The sequence below is a fragment of the Coffea arabica genome, chromosome 3c, assembly GCF_036785885.1.
Source record: "Coffea arabica cultivar ET-39 chromosome 3c, Coffea Arabica ET-39 HiFi, whole genome shotgun sequence".
NCBI classification, from domain to species: domain Eukaryota; kingdom Viridiplantae; phylum Streptophyta; class Magnoliopsida; order Gentianales; family Rubiaceae; genus Coffea; species Coffea arabica.
This window is the reverse complement of record NC_092314.1, coordinates 18128194-18149685: the sequence shown is the minus strand read 5'-3', so window position 1 is coordinate 18149685 and position 21492 is coordinate 18128194. Positions and strand designations below refer to the sequence as shown.

The 21492-nt window shown below is 34.4% G+C and overlaps 1 protein-coding gene across 1 annotated transcript; it reads left to right on the top strand.

Annotated features, from left to right (window-relative positions):
• The first annotated feature begins 19446 nt into the window (after positions 1-19446).
• Positions 19447-20547, top strand: LOC113734835 (calmodulin-like protein 3). Its single transcript, XM_027261577.2, has one exon. It carries the CDS (start codon positions 19727-19729, stop codon positions 20405-20407), a length of 681 nt encoding a protein of 226 aa, XP_027117378.1. The 5' UTR covers positions 19447-19726; the 3' UTR covers positions 20408-20547.
• Positions 20548-21492: the final 945 nt, after the last annotated feature.

Genomic DNA, 21492 nt, shown 5'->3' with positions numbered 1-21492 from the left:
ATCTCGAGGCATGCCTCAAGTGGGAGTGAAAGATGGAAATGATCTTCGAGCATCACACCTACACCAAGGAGCAAAAGGCCAAACTCGCGGTAATCGAATTCACTGAGGACGTGATTATTTGGTGGGACCAATTGTGCACAAGTAGAAGATGAAATAAAGAACCCACTATCACCACTTGGACCCAGCTTCAAGGGATCATGAGGAAGAGGTTCGTCTCGATCTACTACTACCGCAACCTATACCAGAAATTGCAAACACTATCACAAGAGAGTCGTAGCGTAGAGGACTACTATATGGAAATACGGGTCACAATGCTGAGAACAGATGTCCAAAAGAACTATGAGGCCACCATGGCAAGATTTCTGAATGATTTGAGATCGGACATAGCTAAGAGACTTGAGCTACAACCTTACGCAGAGATTGGCAAGATGGTTGACAAGGCCATGAAGATTGAGTAAAGGCTCAAGAGGAGGGATCAACCATGATCGAGCTACAATTTCTCTACCCCAGCAACAAGGTTGAACCAGTCAATGAGTGAATATAAGCAATCGGTCAGTTCAACTGCTCCAAGGCTGAGGGGTGAATCATCTAAGGGAGACTCAAAGACAACTCCTAAAGTGTCTTCGAAACAACAAAAAGGAAGCAGTTGAGACACTCGATGGCTTAAGTATCAAGGAAGGGGACACATAGCTAATCAATGCCCCAATCAATTAGAGATTGTGTCTAATGATGAGGTCGAGTATGAGGGGCTGCCACCTCTCATGGATGAGGAAGATGCAGCGGGAGAAGAATGCACTATCGATGAACAAATTGGGCTCAGACTTGTTGCGCGAAGAGCTTTAACCACCCAACTTAGAAAGGATGATGCGCGGTGTGAGAATATCTTCTACACATGATGTCTAATCAAGGACAAAGTGTGTAACTTGATAATTGATAGAGGAAGAAGTAAGTTGTACCAACGTGACGAGCACATTGATAGTCAAGAAGTTGGAGTTAGCAACCATGAATCACTCATGACCTTACAAGCTTTAATGGCTCAACAATAGCAGTGAAGTTCATGTATCCAAACATGTATTGTTTCATTTGAAATTGGTAGATGTGAGGATGAAATTCTATGTGATGTTATTCCTATGCATGCGAGTCATGTGATACTTGGTAGGTCCTGGCAGTTTAATAAAAAAATCACTTTTGATGGGGTTACTAATAAATATATGTTTATGCATAGACTTAGGAAAATCATATTAGTACCTCTTACACCCAAACAAGTACATGAAAACCAACTTAGCTTGCAAAGGGATTTTGAAAAGGAAAGTCAGAGAAAGAAATCATTAGCTAAGGCCAAAATTAATGACCCTAAATGTTAAAAAGTAAATTCGGCCAAGTTAGGAAAATTGGGGAAGAAACAGAATTTTCTTGTGAAAGCTAAAATAGTAAGGTAAGCTCTTAATGCGAAGTAGTCTTTACTCGTATTTTATAGTAAAGAGGTTTTGACGTCTATTAATGAGTTAGACCCAATATTGTCAGGAGAGGTTGTGTCTCTTTTGTAGGAGTTCATTGATATCTTCCCAGAAGAGATACCAAATGGATTACCACTTGTTAGAGGGATCAAACATTAGATTGATTTCATTCCTAGAGCATCTATCCCTAATCGACTAGCCTACTAGAGCAACCCTGAAGAAATCAAGGAGTTTCAACGTCAAGTCAATGAGTTGTTGAGCAAAGGTTGGACAAGGGAGAGTTTGAGTTCATATGCAGTGCTGGTCATACTAGTGCCAAGGAAAGACAGATTGTAGAGCATGTGCATCAGCTGTCGAGCAGTAAACGCAATCACGATAAAGTATCGTCACCCTATCCCTAGATTAGATGATATATTAGATGAGCTTTATGATGCAATTGTGCTCACTAAAATCGACTTTAAAAGTGGGTAGCATCACATTAGGATAAAGGAAGGTAACGGGTGAAAAACAGTTTTTAAGATTATGTATGGGTTGTACGAGTGGTTAGTTATGCCTTTTGGATTGACTAACGCATCTAGTACCTTTATGCGTGACAAGCGCAGGGTATACATATAATAATAAGCTCATCTACAATCAATTTTTATATTTATAAAATCATATATATCCCACACGCGATTTTCGCAAGTATACGAATCGTTTATTGAGCATAGGGATGTTAAGTGTCGATCCCAAAGAAAGATTGTCAATTACTGGTGGTTCTCAAACTCCTTTATTATTTAGACGATTAACAAATTGAAGGAAATAAAACTAAGTTAAAATGTACAAAAAAATAACAAATGAAAGCTCCTTAGATCATGGTATCCTTCACTACTCATGCAAGTATAACTTTTGGATCATTAAACACTACTATCTCGTTATGGCGTAATTTCCTCATATATGTGAAACCTACTCTCGTAGTGAATCAACTATACTTGCAGTTAAACCATACCTACTCTCATGGTTATGAAATTAACTACAAGTTCATTTCTTCTATGAAATTACATGAAATGAATCACTAAAGCCATAAAGGTGCACCTCTACTCTCGTGAGTGTACTCCCTAAGTTTATCACTTCCTTGAACTAGTGTTAAATCTCAAATCCCAATTTTCATTACAAATCTGACACCTTTAGATGATCATAATCAATGGCCAGTTAATCATGATTATAAAAGCAAAAGTACTAAATAACTTAGTCAAAATAATAGCATCAAATAGCCAAGAAGTTAACACCAAACAATCATAGAAAGTTCAACCAAAATCCAAGGTATAAACTTTAGAAACACATATTTAAACACAAATCCAAACTTGTATAATAACTAAACATGAAATCAAATACAAGAGAAAAAGTAGTAGAAGAGATATCACCCATGTCACATGAAATCAAACTCTCCATCTTGCTCCTTAATCTTCATTCAAGTTTAGCTACAAGTACAAGAAGAATAAACTATACTAACTATACTAATCTAGCCTAACTAATGAATAAAGAAAAACTAGTGAAGACTACATTTTTGTGGAGTTTCTCTAGCCTTCCAATGTTGTGAAAATGTCCTCCAAGGCTGCTATTTATAGAGAGATTCAAGATCAAGAAGAGTTGTTTCTATTTGGTATTTTTTACTCTTGAAACTTCTAAAGGTTGCTTCTACAAGATTCTATACTTGCTTGCTCAGATGCGGCAGGAATTCTAGTAGAAAAATGGATCAAAAAGCTTGTGTGAACAGAGAACAAATTACAGAACAAGTTGCAGCCAAAATTGAAGAATACGCAATCTCGAAAATGTGACCTGAGGTCACGTATTGTACCCCAAGTTTTGCCTTTTTGCAGGTTTGCTCAATTTTGGTCAAGTCTTCTCTTTGCTCTATTTTTTGTCCAATTTCAACTGATATTTTCTCGATGATGGATTTTGAAATAACTTGCACCACAAGGTGTCAAAGCTATCTAACTTGCATTTTTTCTTTAGAATATTTTGCACTTTATGTCTTTTTTAAATCATTTCAAATCATCAATAATCATCTAATTATCTTCTCAATTAACTCCATTTGATGATTGAATCATTAAACCTATAAAACGTGAAGTTTTTGCCATTCAAATCCATAGAAATACAATTTTTACCACTTAAACTACAAAATGTATATTTTTACTAGAAACTTAAATCATTATCTATTGAAAATAAATAAAAACACACCAAAACTAAGCAATAAAACACACTTAAAACACTCAAAATATGTACTTATCAAACTCTTCCACACTTGAATCATTGCTTGTTCTCAAGCAATTAAGAATTATAATCCAACATTTTGAAATTAAACATATGTGCAAAATTCAACTTCATTTCCTCAAAACAATGTAAAGAACTATTATGGAATCATTCAATTAAACTCAAGTACTCATAATATCAAGTAAAGGAGAGCCAGTTATACCATAATTTTAACTAGTTCTATTCCATTTTTCATCCTTACCCAATTTTACAAACAAATAACTCATATGATCAATAAAATGCTTCCTAAATCCTTGATCATCTTCTTATTCAAATTTAAAGAGGGAATTATTCATATAACATAACTAACTATATACTCAAGTTGTGAAAGTGCCTTTTGACCTGAAAATTGACATTTTTAGATGAAAATCGCCGGTTACTGAATATTTCACATCCTCAAGTTGCTTTGCATACTTTTAATTTTAGTACCGTTTTATGCGAAAGTCGACATTTATAGATGAAGACTCCTGATTACTAAGTACAAAAACCATTGGAGTAGAACAAATCTTATTCTCTTTTATTTTTTATTTTTTATTTTTTATTTTATTCTTCTTCTTTTCTTTAAAAGCAAAAATAATAACATTCCCTCAAAAGAATAATCATGAGAAGAGTATTGCCATTATTGACCATATTTTTTACTTAACTTATAAAATCAAGTAAAAAATAGAATTTCATCAAATATGTAAAATTTAGGCATAATTTTCTTCACTTTTCAAGATATATTTTCCTACAAATGCACAAATTATAATCACGTAATAATTATTTCCAAGTCAAATGAAGAATAAAGGTTTCAAACCAGATATATTTATCTCAAAAGTAAAAGGAATTTGAGTTACTAATGGTATGGAACTTGTTGCCCTTGGATAAAAGTGAAAATTTTGGAACCTTTCAGGGCAAATTTGTAATTTTGGATAAGATTTTGAAAAAATTTTGATAGAGTTTCCTTTATAAATAGACAAAACTCCTTGCCAACGAACCCAATTTTCAACAAATTAATGCACCAGAAATATTTCTAAGGTAAGTCCAAATCATTTCCATCACAAGTCAATCACAACCAACACATATAATCTCAATTCTCTCTCCCACACTTAAAACACACATTGTCCTCAATGTGTAAAAAAGGAAACCGAGATAAAGAATCCATTATAAAATATGAAGTTTTATACTCCCCTATTATTACGATTGAAGTGTGCAAATATGAAGTTTCAGAATCCATTATAAAATTTATGATCCTTTTGTCGCAAGTCTACACAAAAAAAAAACTTCATGAGTTCCATTTGTAACCATTAGTAATAAAAACTTAAGAAGTGAAAATGAGAAATAAACTACTATGGTTCAAGAGAAGCAAAGGCAAGAACAAAGACATTAATAAACATAAATTGGCGATCCGTAACTCTACACCTTTGTCTTGGTGATGTGCTTGTATAAAATTGACAAGAAACTCCTCAAGGTATAGTGAAACACTTCACTTCACACACTTTTCACTCTCAAAATTCCACACAAATTGCTAAATTCTTCATATATTCAAAATTCATCATCCAATCATACTCTATATGAAGATTAAGCAATAAACTTTCATTTAAATGTATCATTTTATTAAACTAGATAAACTAGCCGTACTTTAAAACTTACAAATTCAAATTTGCTAAAATGTCACCATATAATGTATACGTGTAAGTATCATGAACAAGTCACATTTTGACAATTTGAACCATTCAATTATATTTAACAACATTCCAAAACCAATTATTACATTGATCATATAATAGGAATATACATAAATTGAAACATTACATAGATCATCATATTCCCATGTTTGATCATCTAAACATGTTTAAAAATATTAAATAAGCATAACGGAACTTATAAATATCAACAAATAACATCACAAATTCACTATTCAAAGCATGTCATTAAACTCAAAAGATATGCAAATGGTGAATATTAAAATACCAAATTAAATTTAAGAAATTTATCTCAAATTCGTAGAGTGATATTTGGCGATACAAATGATACAAAAACTCCTATGAAACACCATTAAATTGACCCCCTATTACTTGAATTAGAAGTTATGAACCCTAATCTTCAATCGATTTTTGAGTTGTTTTTTTGTTGAATTTTAATCGGTTAAAAAGACTCTATGATGGTCAAATAATGTTTGGTGGATGATTTCTTGTAAGGATATGCAGTAAAAGAGGAGACTGCTGAAGTGTGTGTAAATGTAAGAATACGTGAGTTTGGAGAGGAAAAGATAAGAATAAGGCAGCCTACGTTTTTGCTTCTTAAAAGAGCTTCAAAAATGCGAGTAGGCCCGCATTTTTAGACTTGCGTTTTCTGCCTTAATTTTGTAGAAATGATACACAAGATTTGAAAACGTGACCTTAGGTCGCATTTTCTATACTCGCATATTTTATTGAAAAGTTGCAGAATAAAATACACGGCCTTAGGAAAATGTGACCTAAGGTCGCGTTTCCCATGAGGCTGCGTTTTCTTCTGCAATTTTTCTGCAAGAGATTCAACTTTCTAAAATTACGCACGGTACCCCAATTGCTCAAAATGCACACTAGATCATTCTTTTACTAAAATAATCAATGCACACACATGTAAAATGATCAAAATATACATTTTACCTCTCTTTAACGAATCAAAAACATTAAATACTCAAATCGAGGAGTCGAGTTCTTTAATCAGATTTCACTTTTTTCACCTCATTTAGTCACTCTTGCTTCCATTTCTCATACCTAAAAAAGAAAAATAACAAAATAATTTAAACACATAATTTAACAATAAAATCACACCAAATTAACTTAAATTACCAAAACATTGGGTTGCCTCCCAATTAGCTCTTTTGTTTATAGTCGTTGGCTCGACTATGTAATCTTATTTTTCAAAGAGGTTTTGTCAATGAATAATCCACCATTTTAGGCTATGGTAGATCAATGAATGGTGGCTTAATAGCAAAAGTCATATGTTCAAATGATATGAGAGGTGAAAGTGGTTTACCTATTTCAAGTGATTCATAGATGTTACTTTGAACATGTGTCACTTAAGAGCTCACCAAAGAAATGTCGGCATGACCTTCTTGGAAGATAACATCTTTAGAACCTACGCCTTCAAAGTACTTCTCAAAAGGGATTAAATATGAAACATTGATGCCAATTTATTGAGGTTCAAAGTTAGTTTCAAAAATATTATCTTGTGAAATGTACTTTTCTCATTGAAACACATATTAAATACACTATTTTCATCAAAGTGCAATCTATTTTCGCGTACAACATTCCCACCATTCATGCTAGGGCCATTTCTCGTATCATTAAAAGAAATAACTTCACACAAAACATGTAAATGACCTTGTATTCTACTAAAGTGAGAAGCTAATTTATCTAATCTTTCCTTAACCCTATCAAAATGGTTGGAGGTTTACTAGCTTTTTCTATAACTAATTTTCAAGATGACTTAGATTTAAATTGGATAAATTCGAGTTGGTAATTACATAAACAAGGAGAAGCATTATATACACATTGATTATCCCAATTACAAGCATAAGAATTGTCCCAATTAGGACCATTTTAATCAAAATAAGGATTGCAATGTCCAAATTCATCAAAATAATTTACATTTTGTGCTTGTCTACATGTATGAGTAGTATGATAACCTCCACTCAAGTTACAAATCATATTATTAGAATTAAAAACATTAATGTTCTTACTTTCCTCAATCTCATGCATAATGGTGTCCAATTGAACTTTTGACGTTATAAAATCAAATTTAGCCTTTAAGCTCTTTAAGCTATTTTCAAATGACATACTTTCAGACACATCTTGGTTACCTCTATTCATAGAGCTCTGCACATGGTAACAATTCGTTGCTGATCTTCCACTTCTCATGCATTGTTCCTCCATACTTCCTATTCTCCTTGAGTTCCTAAACATGCTTTTCAAAATTGCTCAAAAACAAGTTTAGTCAAGAAGAACAAGTGACTCGACACATACAAAACAAGGCACTAAACACAAAATAAAAAACACATCAAGACACTAAATATAACAAAAGGACACTAAACACAACAAAAACAAGAAAAGTAAGAAAAAATGTCTTAATTAATAAAGTTTTTTTAGCACCGATATTGAGCAAAATCTTCCCTGACAACGGCGCCAAAAACTTAACAAGTATGGGGTATACATATAACAATTAGTTCATACACAGTCAAATTTTACGTTTATAAAATCCTAAATACCTCACACATAATTTTTGCAAGTATACGAGTCGTTTATTGAGCATAGGGGTATTAGGTGTCGATCCCATAGGAAAGATTGTCAATTACTGGTGGTTTGCAAACTCCTTCATTATTTAGACGATTAACAAATTGAAGGAAATAAAACTAAGCTAAAATATGCAAGAAAATAACAAATGAAAACTCCTTAGGTCGTGGTATCCCTTATGACTCATGCAAGTGTAACTTTTGGATCATTAAACACTACTATCTTGACAAGTTATGGCGTAATTTTCTCATCTATGTGAAACCTACTCTCGTAGTGAATCAACTATACTTGCAGTTAAACCATACCTACTCTCGTGGTTATGAAATTAACTACAAGTTCATTTCTTCTATGAAATTACATGAAATGAATCACTAAAGCTACAAAAGTGTACCTCTACTATCATGAGTGTATTTCCTAGGTTTATCATTTCCTTGAACTAGTGTTAAATCCCAATTTTCATTACAAATCTAACACCTTTAGATGATCATAATCAATGGCCAGTTAATCATGATTATAAGAGCAAAAGTGCTAAATAACTCAATCAAGATAATAATATCAAATAGCCAAAAGGTTAACACCAAACAATCATAGAAAGTTCAACCAAAATCCAAGGTATAAATTTTAGAAACACATATTTAAACACAAATCCAAACTTATATAATAACTAAACATGAAATCAAATACAAGAGAGAAAGCAATATAAGAGATATCACCCTTGTCACATGAGATCAAACTCTCCATCTTGCTCCTTAATCTTCATCCAAGTTTAGTTACAAGTACAAGAAGGATAAACTATACTAACTATACTAATCTATCCTAACTAATGAACTAAGAAAAACTAATGAAGACTACATTTTTTGTGGAGTTTCTCTAGCCTTCCAAAGTTGTAAAAAATCCTCTAAGGCTGTTATTTATAGAAAGATTCAAGATCAAGAACAGTTGTTTCTAGTTGGCATTTTTTACTCTTGAAACTCCCAAAGGTTGCTTCTACAAGATTCTACACTTGCTTGCTCAAATACAATTGGAATTCTAACAGCTGATGAATCTTTTCCAACCTTGCCACCCCTGAACAGAAAGTTTGACATGGAGAAAGTTGGAGAGGCTGCTGCATATTGGGTGCTAATGCACTAGCATCCGTTCACCATATTAGAAGAAGAGGACTTCAATCTTATGATGAAACGAGCAGTGCCAGAGTCGAAAAGAATCTCTCGAGCAACAGTAAAAAATATTGTATACAAGTATATGAGGTTGAAAAAATAAGTTGAGGAACAAGTTGAAAAATATGAAAAAAGTGAGCATCATAACTAATCTTTATAAGTCAAAAAACCAAAAGATCGAGTACATGGTCATAACCGGGTATTGGGTTGACTCAGATTGGAAACTACAAAAGTGAGTCCTAAGTTTTGTGCACATACCACCATCTCACCAAGGAGTTGAGTTAGCATCTTCAATTTTCAAAAGTGCAAAAGAGTGGGGCATTGAGTACAAGATTTACTCCATATCCGTTGAAAATGCCTCGAACAATGATGTTGCTATTAGAATATTATGTGATGACATCTCTAGGCCTAAAAAGTTTCCTTATAATGGAAAATTGTTCTATGTTCGATACTGTGCACATATCTTGAACCTTGTGATTCAAGATGGCATTTCTGAGATTGTGGACATCACCAAAGCCATTAGAGACTCCGTGAAATTTATGAATCAATCAGAGGGTCGAGTGTTGATGTTTGCTAAGATTGTTGAACAATGGCAGATACCAGGAAAATGTTGCTTTATGGTTGCAAGACAAGATAGAATGCCACTTTCGAGATGCTGAATTGTGCCATCAAATTTAAGGATGTTTTTCCCCATTTCCAAGATGAGAGCAAAGTTACAATTTTTGCCCATCTGTTGAGGATTAGAAAAAGGCAGAAAAGGTTTGTTTGATCTTGGAAAAATTTTAGGAGTGCACACATATAATTTCTGGCTCAAGTTATCCTACCAACAATCTTTTCCTTCAAGAGTTGGTGAAGATAAAGAAAGTGATGGATGCTCAAGTCAATGATGAAGACCCTTTCATTCAGTCCATGGTTCGAGGGATGAAAACTAAGTGTGACAAGTATTGGGGTGAATGTAATTTTATATTGGCTGTGGCTGCTATATTAGATCCAAGACAGAAATGAGAGTTGTAGACTTCACCTACCCTCAATTGTATCCACCTTCAGAGGTTTCTCATAACATTTCCACCATTTGTCAAGTGATATTCGAGTTATATGACGAGTATGTTGCTTTAGTAGCGAATCCAACTAGAGGGCCAATGGCTTCTAGCTCTTCACAAAGGCAAGGAACAAATGTGACCAAGAAGACTATATAGGGTGACTTTGATCAATATTGTGATGAAGTTGAGACCAGTGAATCCAATAAGTCAGAATTGGTTGATTATTTAGACAAGTGTCGGCAAAAGATTAGAGAAGACCTCAATGAATTTGATTGTTTGAAGTGATGGAAAATAAATCGAATCTCATACTCAGTACTTTCTCGAATGGCCTGTGATGTCTTGGCCATTCTAATAAGTACAGGTGCATTGGAGGCCACATTTAGTGCCGTGACTCGAATAATTGACACCTATCGAGCGGCACTTCACTTAGATACAGTTCAAGTATTGATGTGTGTAGGAGATTGGTGTAGGCATCTTCACGGGGTGAAAAACAAGACGAAGGTTAGCTTTATTGTTTTACTATCAAACTTCTATATTTGAGTTATTGACTATAAGTTTTTTTATTCTTTTGAGAAGTTATGTAACTTTTTTGTGTTTTGTCCTCTTTCCTTCTTGTAGAAAGCCAAGACAATCAAAGAATTCGACTTGCCCAAGCTTTGAAGATTTATGCTACTGTTCATTTCTTCTACTTAGATTAGCTCATAATTTGGAGCTTGTGAATTTATGAGACATGTAACTTATTATGTATTGCAGGGTATGTTTATATTTTCGATCTTTTTCCTTTCATTTACAGTTTGAATGACTATTAACGGGGATTTGTGAATAGGTTGTTATCTTTCTATTTTCCTCCAATTTGCTGAGCCAAGAAGCTCGATTGGTTAGATTACTCGAATCAAAGGCTCGATTTCGACTCGAACCTTATTGAGTCGAGCCTCGAGTTTTTTAAGCATTTCCTCAAGTCAGGCTCGAGTCTAGATTCTCCAACTCAATGGAGCTCAAGCTCGAGTTGAGTATAATAATATTATAGTCCTAGTCAAACTCGAGTATAGCAGTACTCGAGTTCGACTAAGCTCAAGTACGTCTCTACGCCCCATTAACCGCAATTGTCAAGAAGAATGAGAAATTCGTCTGCAGAGAAGCTCAAGAACAAACTTTCCAAATTTGTAAACACAAACTCACACACGTATATGTTTTATCTTTACCTGATTTTAATAAAACATTTGAAATTGAATGTGATGCCTCATGTATTAAAATAGGTGCCGTGTTAATGCAAGTTGGGAATCCAATCCCTTATTTTAGCGAGCAACTCGGTGGGACGGCATTAAACTACTCAACGTACGATAAAGAGCTATATGCACTAGTTCGAGCATTAGAGACATGGCAGCATTATTTGAGATCTAAGGAATTCGTGATTAATATAAATAACGATTCCCTTAAATATTGGAAGGTGCAGCACAAGTTGAGTAAGAAGCATGCTAGGTGGATCACCTTCATTGAGTCATTTCCATACGTCATCAAGTACAAGTCTAGTAAGACAAATGTTGCTGCCAATGCACTATCACGCAGGTACATCCTAATCACTACTTTAGATGCTAAAATTCTAGGGTTTTAGTTCATTAAGAACTTGTATCAAAATTATTCTGATTTTGGAGTGATTTATGAGTCATGTAAAGCACCTCATAAGGGTAAGTTTTTCATTGCTGATGGATACCTTTACTATGTCAACAAGCTATGTATTCCTATGTGTTCAATTCGTGAGTATTGTTGAGGGAATCACATGGTGGAGGATTAATGGGACATTTTGGGATATCTAGGACATATGATGTTTTGCAGGCACACTTCTACTGGCCGCGCATAAAGCAAAATGTGGAGCGATTCGTTGACAGGTGTATCACATGCCGACAAGTCAAGTCTAAGGTACATCTGTATGGTTTATACACTTCATTGCCTATACCTAAGGAAAATAGGTAAATATATCGATGGACTTTATACTTAGGTTGCCTAAGTCTAGGAGAGACAGTGATTTCATTTATGTAGTCGTAGATAGATTTTAAAAAATGACTCATTTCATTGTTTATCATATAACTGATAATGCATCTCATATCGCTAATTAGTTCTTTAGGAAAATAGTGAGATTGCATGGTGTTCCTAGGTCCATAGTTTCTGATAGAGATGTTAAGTTCCTTAGCTAATTCCAAAAAACCTTACGGTCTAAGTTAGAAACTAAGTTATTATTTTTGATAGCTAGTCACCCACAAACTGATTGCCCAGTAGAAGTAGCTAATGGAACTCTTTCTATCTTGTTGTGTGCAATATTGTGTAAAATTCTTAGGACATGGAAGGAATGTTTACCTTATTTCGAATTTGCATATAATCGTACCGTGCATTTTGCTATCCAATATTTGCCATTTTGAGGTTATTTATAGTTTTAACCCACTTATGCCTTTAGATTTGTGCCTTTACCAGTTTATGAACAAGTTAACTTAGATGATAAGAAAAAGGCAGAGTGTGTCTGACAATTTCATGAGAAAGTGCGAGCTAACATTGAGAAGCAGACAATGCAGTATGCTACACAAGCAAACAAGAGTCGCAAGTGTGTGGTGTTTGAACCGAGTGACTGGGTTTGGCTTCATCTGAGAAATGAATGTTTCCCAGTCTAATGTCGAAACAAGTTGCTACCACGTGGAGATGGACCATTCCAAGTACTCGAATGTATCAACGACAATGCTTACAAACTCGAGCTACCAGGTGAGTAATAAGTTAGCGCCACATTCAATGTATTTGACTTAAGTCCTTGTCTTGCAGGCGATGAGGTCGATTTGAGGACAAATCCTTCTCAAGAGAAAGGGACTAATGGAGTTGCTCAAGCTGATCATCATGCTCAAGTCAATCTCATGGTAGTTTTGGTTGGTCCAATGACACGAGCTCTAGCCAAGTGACTTAACGAGTCATTACAAACCATGGTTCGAGTTGTTAAAGATTCAATTGGAGTGCCTAACATGGTCCAAGAAGGGATTTGAGGTCAAGGTTGAAGAAGGAGGTTGATGGGCAAATACTTCCAACTTATGGAGTTACTAGTTTAGGCGTTAGCTTAGCTTTAGTTAGTCATTATTTGATTTGGGTTTTAAACTAATAAATGGACCAGCTTTTAGAGCTTGGATCCGACCTTAAGTAGGGTTTTATGGGCCATGTTAAGAGTTCTAGCTCGTGTGTCTTGTTTGTCCAAGTTGTGTTAGGAGTTCTTGTGCAAAGACACATTAAAAACGCTGTTTCTTGTTTCATCAATAACATATGAAATTTTCCAGAAATTATTCTTGAGAGAAAAGCTCTCTTGGCTGTATGAGCTCCCCTTGAACACTTAGAGTTTTCTTGATGTTCGTTTGGCTTATCAATCAATGTATCACCCTTGATTGTGATGCCTACTACCGTTCCTTGGGTTCACTAGTTCGTTTGGTTGTGGGTCAAGATCATATCAACATTCACTACCACGAGGATTAGACGGATCCTTTTAGGAATTCCGTTATTCAAACTTGTGTCAATCACCATCAATCCGAGGTTTGTTTGATAGCGAATTTCGCCTTCAATAGGGTTCGTATCACACCCCAAGGTAGATTTAAATCTTTATTGTTATGATTAATGACAAATATATGTTTATGTATAAAATTTTAAATTTTATGAAGTTTTTTGTAGAATGTTATGGATAGTGAAAGCAAGATGCCTTGTGGGAGTTGGGAAGTTTGTTTCCTGAATTTTGCGGCGTGTTGCGCTCCAAAGCATTATGGATTTGGGGCATGACAATGGGTTTGTTAAGGAAAAAAGATATGAAAAGAAAAAAGAAAAAAAAGTAGAACGATACATTCTACAGAGAAAAATTGGGAAGAGATCCAAAGGGTAGAGAGAAGTAAAGCTTGCTTCTCCTTTTCCTCCATCGTGGTTGACAGAGGATCTATGTCGCAAATAAAAAATTAGAAAAGCAATAAAATTTGAATCTACATCAATTTGGGTCTATTTTTTTTTCGAAAAAGTATTATTTTGGATTTAAACTCCATGTTTCTCACTGACTAATTAAACTTTTTTTTGGATTACCCTTGATTTACAAAGGAACTGCACATGTTTCTCACTAACTAATTAACTTTTTATTGGATTATCCTTGACTTATAAAAAGAATTGCACATGTTTCTCATTAGCTAATTAAACTTTTTATTAGGTTAATCTTGTATACATTGACAATATATATACCCTAAAACTCTTGGACGCATGTCACTTAGTCCCAAATCTTGAATTTGAATTTCATATTTTGTACATGCAACATGCGTATATGGGGTGCTAGTGTATACACTATCTATCTATGTATACATCATTAAATCTTTTCTATTTTATCTCTCTTAATGTTTATTTCAAGTTGAATTATGGTATTCATTTAAAATACGAATTCTTAAAATCAATTTAAAATTCAAAATATATTATTTGCATTTAGGGTTGATTACATTTACCACCTCTAGAATTTGACAAACTATTAATCAGACCCTAGGTTTGACTATATTACAAAAAATCCCTCATATGGAAAAGCCTATAACAAATAGCCCCTTGCTATTACTTCATGACCATTGATTGTTAAATCATTAATGATGTTAGCATGATTTTTTAAAAAATCCCACCTTACATCTACTATAGCCCCTCTTTTTCTTCCCTTTTTCCCAATGAAGATGGAGGAATGAAGGGTGAACGGATTTTTTAGTGCTAATCAAGCCACACCTTAACCCTTATTGTAGCCCAATCTCCTAATAAGCTGTTGGGGAGATGCATTTTTTACTTATGTAAGCAGAATGTCGTCTTAGTCCGTTCATTCTACACCCTATGAATTTTGAAATGGTAGAAGCATGACCCAATTTGGCAATAGAGATTTTTGCATAGTTTTTCTCCCATAAGTTTTTTAACAACTTTAACTACAATAATATAAAAAAAATCCTCAAAATTTTTAAATACACACTTCAAAATACCAAAAAACACACAAAAAATTTCCCTTCCACCTCAACCCACTGCTAACCAACACACCACCATCTCTTCCGGTGTTGGCACTGGCACTGGCTCCGGCCACTGCTGTTGGCACTGACGCCAGCAAAGGTCTTTTTTTTCCTTTCTCTTCTCTCTCTATCTCTGCCTCTCCTCCTTCCCCCTTCCTCCCTCTCCACCTCCCCTCCCCACACCACCTCCTCTCTCCCCCGCCACTTCTCCATCCCCCTCCCTAGGTCGCGCGATCTAAGAGATGGGAGAAGGGAGGAGAGGGGGAGAGGGGAGGTGAGGAGGAGAGGGAGGGAAGCGGAAGAAGGAGAGGGAGAGGGAGAGGGAGGAGAGGGGGAGAGAAAAAGGCAAAAAAAAAAAAATTTCTTCCTGCTACCGTCAGTGCCAACGACCGGCGACTGGTGAGGTGATAGAGAAAAAGAGGAGAAGAAAGAAAAGGAAAAAGAAAGAAAGAAAAAGAAAAAGAAATTTTACATCTTAAAAATTTTTCTACAAATTCTAAAGTAAGTTCAAGTAAAATTTTAAACAAATACAAAAAAAAAAAAACTTATTTGCCAAACGGGGCCAATTCTTATCCTTTTCATTATATGTTGATGGCAATATTAATGGCCAGCAATGATTTGGAGTTAACCAACACAACAAAAAGTTTATTATCCTCCAGTTTTAAAATAAAGAATATGGGCAAGGCTGATTATAAGCTAAGACTCAAGATCCACAGAGGTCGCTCTAAGAGAACTTTTATTTTGTTTCAAGGGACTTACATTAAATGGATTTTAGAGTGATTTTGAATCAATACCAAACTAGTTGATACTCCAATATAAAATAGTCATATTCTTAGTATTGAGCAATGCCCTAAACCAAATTGAAAAAAAGAAAAATAAAAAAGTAGCAAGAGTGCCTTATGCCATGGTTGAAAACTAAAAAAATTATCTTTAACAAATGGTTATGTATTTTAGCTTATTAGTTTGTTAAACCATTTTTTATGTTCATAAATCTATATACAAAATTATTTTACCAATGAAAATTTTCGTCATTTTAAAGCAAACCTTAAAGTTCCACAACTACTTATGTTGCAATATTCGTTCTAAACTTATGTTAGGATTTACATGAAAATCTTTTGAAAAAAAAACCGATAAGTTAGGTTTTCTTTGATAACCCGGTTCAGCACTTAAAATTAATAAATTCAGATCTTAATATATTTAAACCGTTTGATAACCAAAAATGGAACATCTGAATTAATTAAGTGGCACTGATTTTCTAAGCAAAACTTGCTCCTAAAATTAAGTGATAAACTATTCACTTATCACTAAATGTGTTATGCACTCAAATATATTAGATTTAATACTTAATAATTCAATAATTTAATGAATTTAGATTTCAAATTTCAGCTTTCAAGCTTTAGTTTTTAGACTTCAATTTTATCAAATGCACCCTTAGTTTAACAAAGTTTTTTCTTTTTTCTTTTAACCTAGACATTAGGATACTAAAAGTTCGAATTAAACTATTAGATAACATCAACCATATTGTTGAATTAAACTATTAGATAACATCAACCATATTGACTTCAGAATAAAAATAATTTTTAAAAATTAGGAAATAACACTTAAACAGCTCATTGAAAAGCTCTTTCGACGCCTCAACTGCTAAGTAGTATAATAGGAGTGGCAGATATCCAACTTTCTAAGGGTGTGTTTGAATTGCAATTTTTTTGTAGTTTTTGTAGAAAATGTACTATGACAATTTGATATATGTGAGGTAAAAAGTGATTGAAAAATATATTTATAAAAAACGTAGAGATTTTTTAGTAGAAACTCCCTTTTCCAAATAAGAGTGTTTGGATAGAGTATTATTTGAAATATTATTTGGAATAAGTACTATAACATTTTTTATGATGCAATGCATGTGCCATAAAAAAGTAATTGAAAATATAAAAAAATAAATTAAAAAATATGTTTTTGATACAAGTAAAATATTATTTAATAAAATTGAGCTATCCAAACACACTACTGTCTCAAATATTAATAAGGCAATTGGTGTGGGATGTACATGTAAGATTCTAAAGGAGTCACAAATTGACATGGATGACCCACTTTTTTTCTATTTCTCTGACTTGTTTTGCAAAATATTACGTCAGGGCAAGTACAATTAATAATTAAGAGTTCATTTATAAAAGTGATTGAGAGTCACCATATATGCATATGATAGATTCAAATATAAAAATTTCTAAAATTAAGATTATGAACTGTTATTTAATTTGTATCTACCGTATAAATCATATGTTCCTTAAAATAGAATCTTCATAACAACAATTAGACAACCAATAGCATAACTTTTTCTCTTTTTTTTTCTTCCCTGAACTGTTAATTTTTGGCCGGTTTTAGGTCTCATCATACATCAATTTCACCCTTGAGCGGCGACAAAGGGAAAATATCTATTAGCCGCTCCCGTACTAGGCGGTGCCAACCCTGCTCAATTCTCTCCACGTGTCAGCATATCCAAAATCACGCGCTTTCATCTCTGTGCATCATTGAGGGTCATTGTCAAGCCGGCCCCTTTATTTTACTTGGCGCGTTTCAGTTCCTAACGTCTCTCTCCGGCTTCGGATACCAGATCCGTTATTAACGGTCAATTTTCTTTTGCCACCAAGACCATTTAAAATTGGTGATGTCCCCACCGCACTTTGTACAAAAGTGAAAGAAAAACTGCTCTTTTGCTTTTTCTTTTTCTTTTTTTTTTCCCAGCCAACATACCGGGTCACAAACCACAGCATTTGTATTCTTTGAGAAAGTTATACACTAGCTTACTTAAAGAAATTGATAAATAATTTCCCTTTAAAAAAAGATATAAAATATGACTACAACTAATCGAATTAAGTGACGAAGATAAAGAGAAAATTGCTCCACTTTGTAATTATATCTTATATTTTCTTTCTTTCGCGGATAAAGTTACTCCTAGATCTCATACTATTTGCTTGAAATCTGGGGTTGACGTTTAGTATAATAATGCTGAAAAAAGAAAAGCTACCCACTAAAAAAAAATTAATTTAAACTTTTCATACTTTTATTACCACATTAGTTCTTTGTGGTGTCATAGAATACTTTACATAATTCTTATTAAAAGGACACTGCAGAAGGGCAATAGTGGAACGTCATAATTAATACTTCAATATGTTAAGGGCTGATATGTAGTTCTCTTTCCCTTTATCCCACATCGATTGTGAGTAATATGTGTGCGTAGAACTTAAGTTCTTCGGTGTAATCCGAAAGTCAGCATGCTTTTTGGGTTGGATTGTGGGTTTGGCTTAGGTTTTGGGTGTGTGTTGTTTACGGTTGTTGGTGATATGTAGTCCTCTTCTTTAAAATTGTAATTTACAGAGATTACTATTTTTTTTTATTTTTCAAAAAGTGGGCTTGGTTCCTTTTCCTTGAGGGCAGGGTGATACCCTATTTATTTTTCACTTTTTGGTAGGATATGGACTACTTTGTCAAAATGAAGAATAAAAGCTCAATTATATGACTGCAAAACAGTTTCAGAGTAAATTGGTGCAACTAATCCTGAAAATTCAAGGGTCGATGGGATATAGGTCCAGCATATTTGACCTTGGAAACCATTTTCCATACTCTTACATATAATTGCTATTTGGTGTGCATTCTGCATAATATGCACAATTTAGACCCTGTTTAGCTTGCTATTTTTTGGAGGAAAATTTACATTTTTTTATGAATATTGCTTGTTTTAATCATCTTTTTTACCTCACATTCTAAAAAATGCTACTCCATAATAATTTTTTCCTTAAAAACCCTTCAAATATTACAATCCAAACAACCTTTTAGTTACAGATAAAACTTTTAATCTTTGCAAGAAAAAATATAAAACGTACAAATCAAAGAGAATGAATGCCATGAAATGCTTATCGAAATTGACATCCCAACTGTTTAAATACAAGCTGTAAATTGAATTCCCTCTTTTTTTTCTATGCAAGTTCACTCCAAAAAACAAGTGAAGAAAATTTAAAAAAGAAAAAAGGCAAAACTTTGTTGATCCTTAGAATCCTTAAAGAGATAATAAAACTAAAATTAAGCAAGTTGGGCAAAGTCAGACCATTCATCACACCCCCAACAAAAGCACCAAACACACAATTATAGCAACGCGTTTTTGGAATCACCAATGCCTTATAAAATGCTACTACACTGCTACTAACTTGGGTCCATTAATAAGAGTAACTACTACTCCTACTACGCTCCTACTTCCACTACTGTTTCAAATCTAATACGCGTTTTTGACAGATCCCATCCCATTTGCTTGCTTCTTCAAGACAGCTCTTAAAAAGCCTACCACTCCATCATCATTGGAGACTTTGCTTACTTTTTGATTTTCCAGTTCTTGCTTGCAATTTGCATTATCCCTTTTTCTAGCTATATATTTTTGCTCTCTCTATATTTAGTCTCATCTAAACCTCCTACACAAACAAGGCACTTTCTCCCCGCACAAAATAAGCAATGCCATCGATTTTGTTGAGGATTTTCTTCCTATACAATCTCCTCAACACATTCCTCCTTTCCTTGGTTCCTAAGAAGCTTAGAACCTTTCTCCCCACTTCTTGGTACCCGTCACCACAACCACCACTAAATTTTTTCAAGAAAAAGGATAATACAACTCCACCTTCGTCCACCACCAACCCTTCCTCTTCGTTGCCGGCCTCATCTCCTCGAAGCATTAGACGCAGGATGGATGCGGACGAGCTCAGACGGGTTTTCCAAATGTTTGATAGAAACGGGGACGGACGGATCACAAAGAAGGAGCTGAATGACTCGTTGGAGAACATGGGAATATTCATCCCTGACAAGGAGCTAGCTCAAATGATCGCCAAAATCGACGTCAATGGCGACGGATGCGTGGACATTGACGAGTTTGGATCTTTGTACCAATCCATCATGGACGAGCGCGACGAGGACGAAGACATGAGAGAGGCTTTCAACGTTTTTGATCAAAATGGCGACGGATTTATCACGGTGGACGAGTTGAAAACCGTCTTGCAATCGCTCGGCCTCAAGCAAGGTAGGACTTTTGAAGATTGCAAGAACATGATCATGAAAGTGGATGTGGATGGAGATGGTAGGGTAAATTTCAACGAGTTCAAGCAAATGATGAGAGGGGGAGGATTTGCTGCATTATCTTGATTATTTTTATTAATACAATTCTTTTCTTTTCTTTTCTCGGGTTCCCTTTGTGTTAACAACATTAATTTTGAGGGAGTTGTTGTTCTTTTTAGGTTGTAAATATAATATGATATTCAATTCTATATCCTTAAGATTCCCAATTCCAAAAAACAAGGGATAAGACTAGTGAACACAAGATCCAAAGCGAGGCTCTAATGTTTATGGTCATCCACAAGAATATTCATAGATGTATATCGATGCCAAGACAGCTGAAGCTATTGTTGAATGCTTTCAAATGTTATTAATTTTGAGCGCTTGGGATTCCAGCAAGGTTTGTAAAATCAGACTATCTGGCATTTCTGCTTGCGATCATTAACAGTGATCCAAATGCAATTAATCTCTATGGTCATGGAAGAAAGTTGCTTTGGGATTCGGGATTTTGGGGAGGGGGATGTTAGGAATCCTAAGCAATATGAAGCACTTGTATTTTTATTTTTTAATATTGGATTTTTATTTTTTGATCTATCTTCTCCTTTTTTTTTTTTTTTTTTTTGGGTCTGAGATAGAATATTTTCAGTTGTTTTGTAAATTTTCGCAAGTGTGTGATGAGTGATTTTGACATGGAATTTTTATAGCTATTGAATAGTGTTTTGGCAATTCTCCTGCATTAGGATGCTGAAAAGTTGAAGAAAATTTTGAAAAAAAAAAGAAGAAAAGAAAGAACAAAGTATTTATGCTCAACATCTAGTATTATATAGAACAAGTTAATGATGTATGCTGAAATTGAAGTATTAGAAAAGGGGATTGCAACAATTCCTCTATTCAATCTAGGCTCATAAGTATGATCCACCTGGGTCTTATTAATGAATATAAGCAAGGTTTCATGTGGCCGAGACTAGTAAGTCAGCACCTCTATAATCTATAAAGGAGAGTGTTTAAGGTGGGACCTACGTGCCCTAGTCTCGCAGGCACCAGCTAATTGTTAGACAAACCTGTTGTTATCAGCTCAGTTTTTCTCAATCGGCGCTAACACTACTACTGTTCGATAGGAATAGCAACGGGCGTGGGGGTGGGGGACCCTTGTCCTGCCTGCTCCACTCTCACTC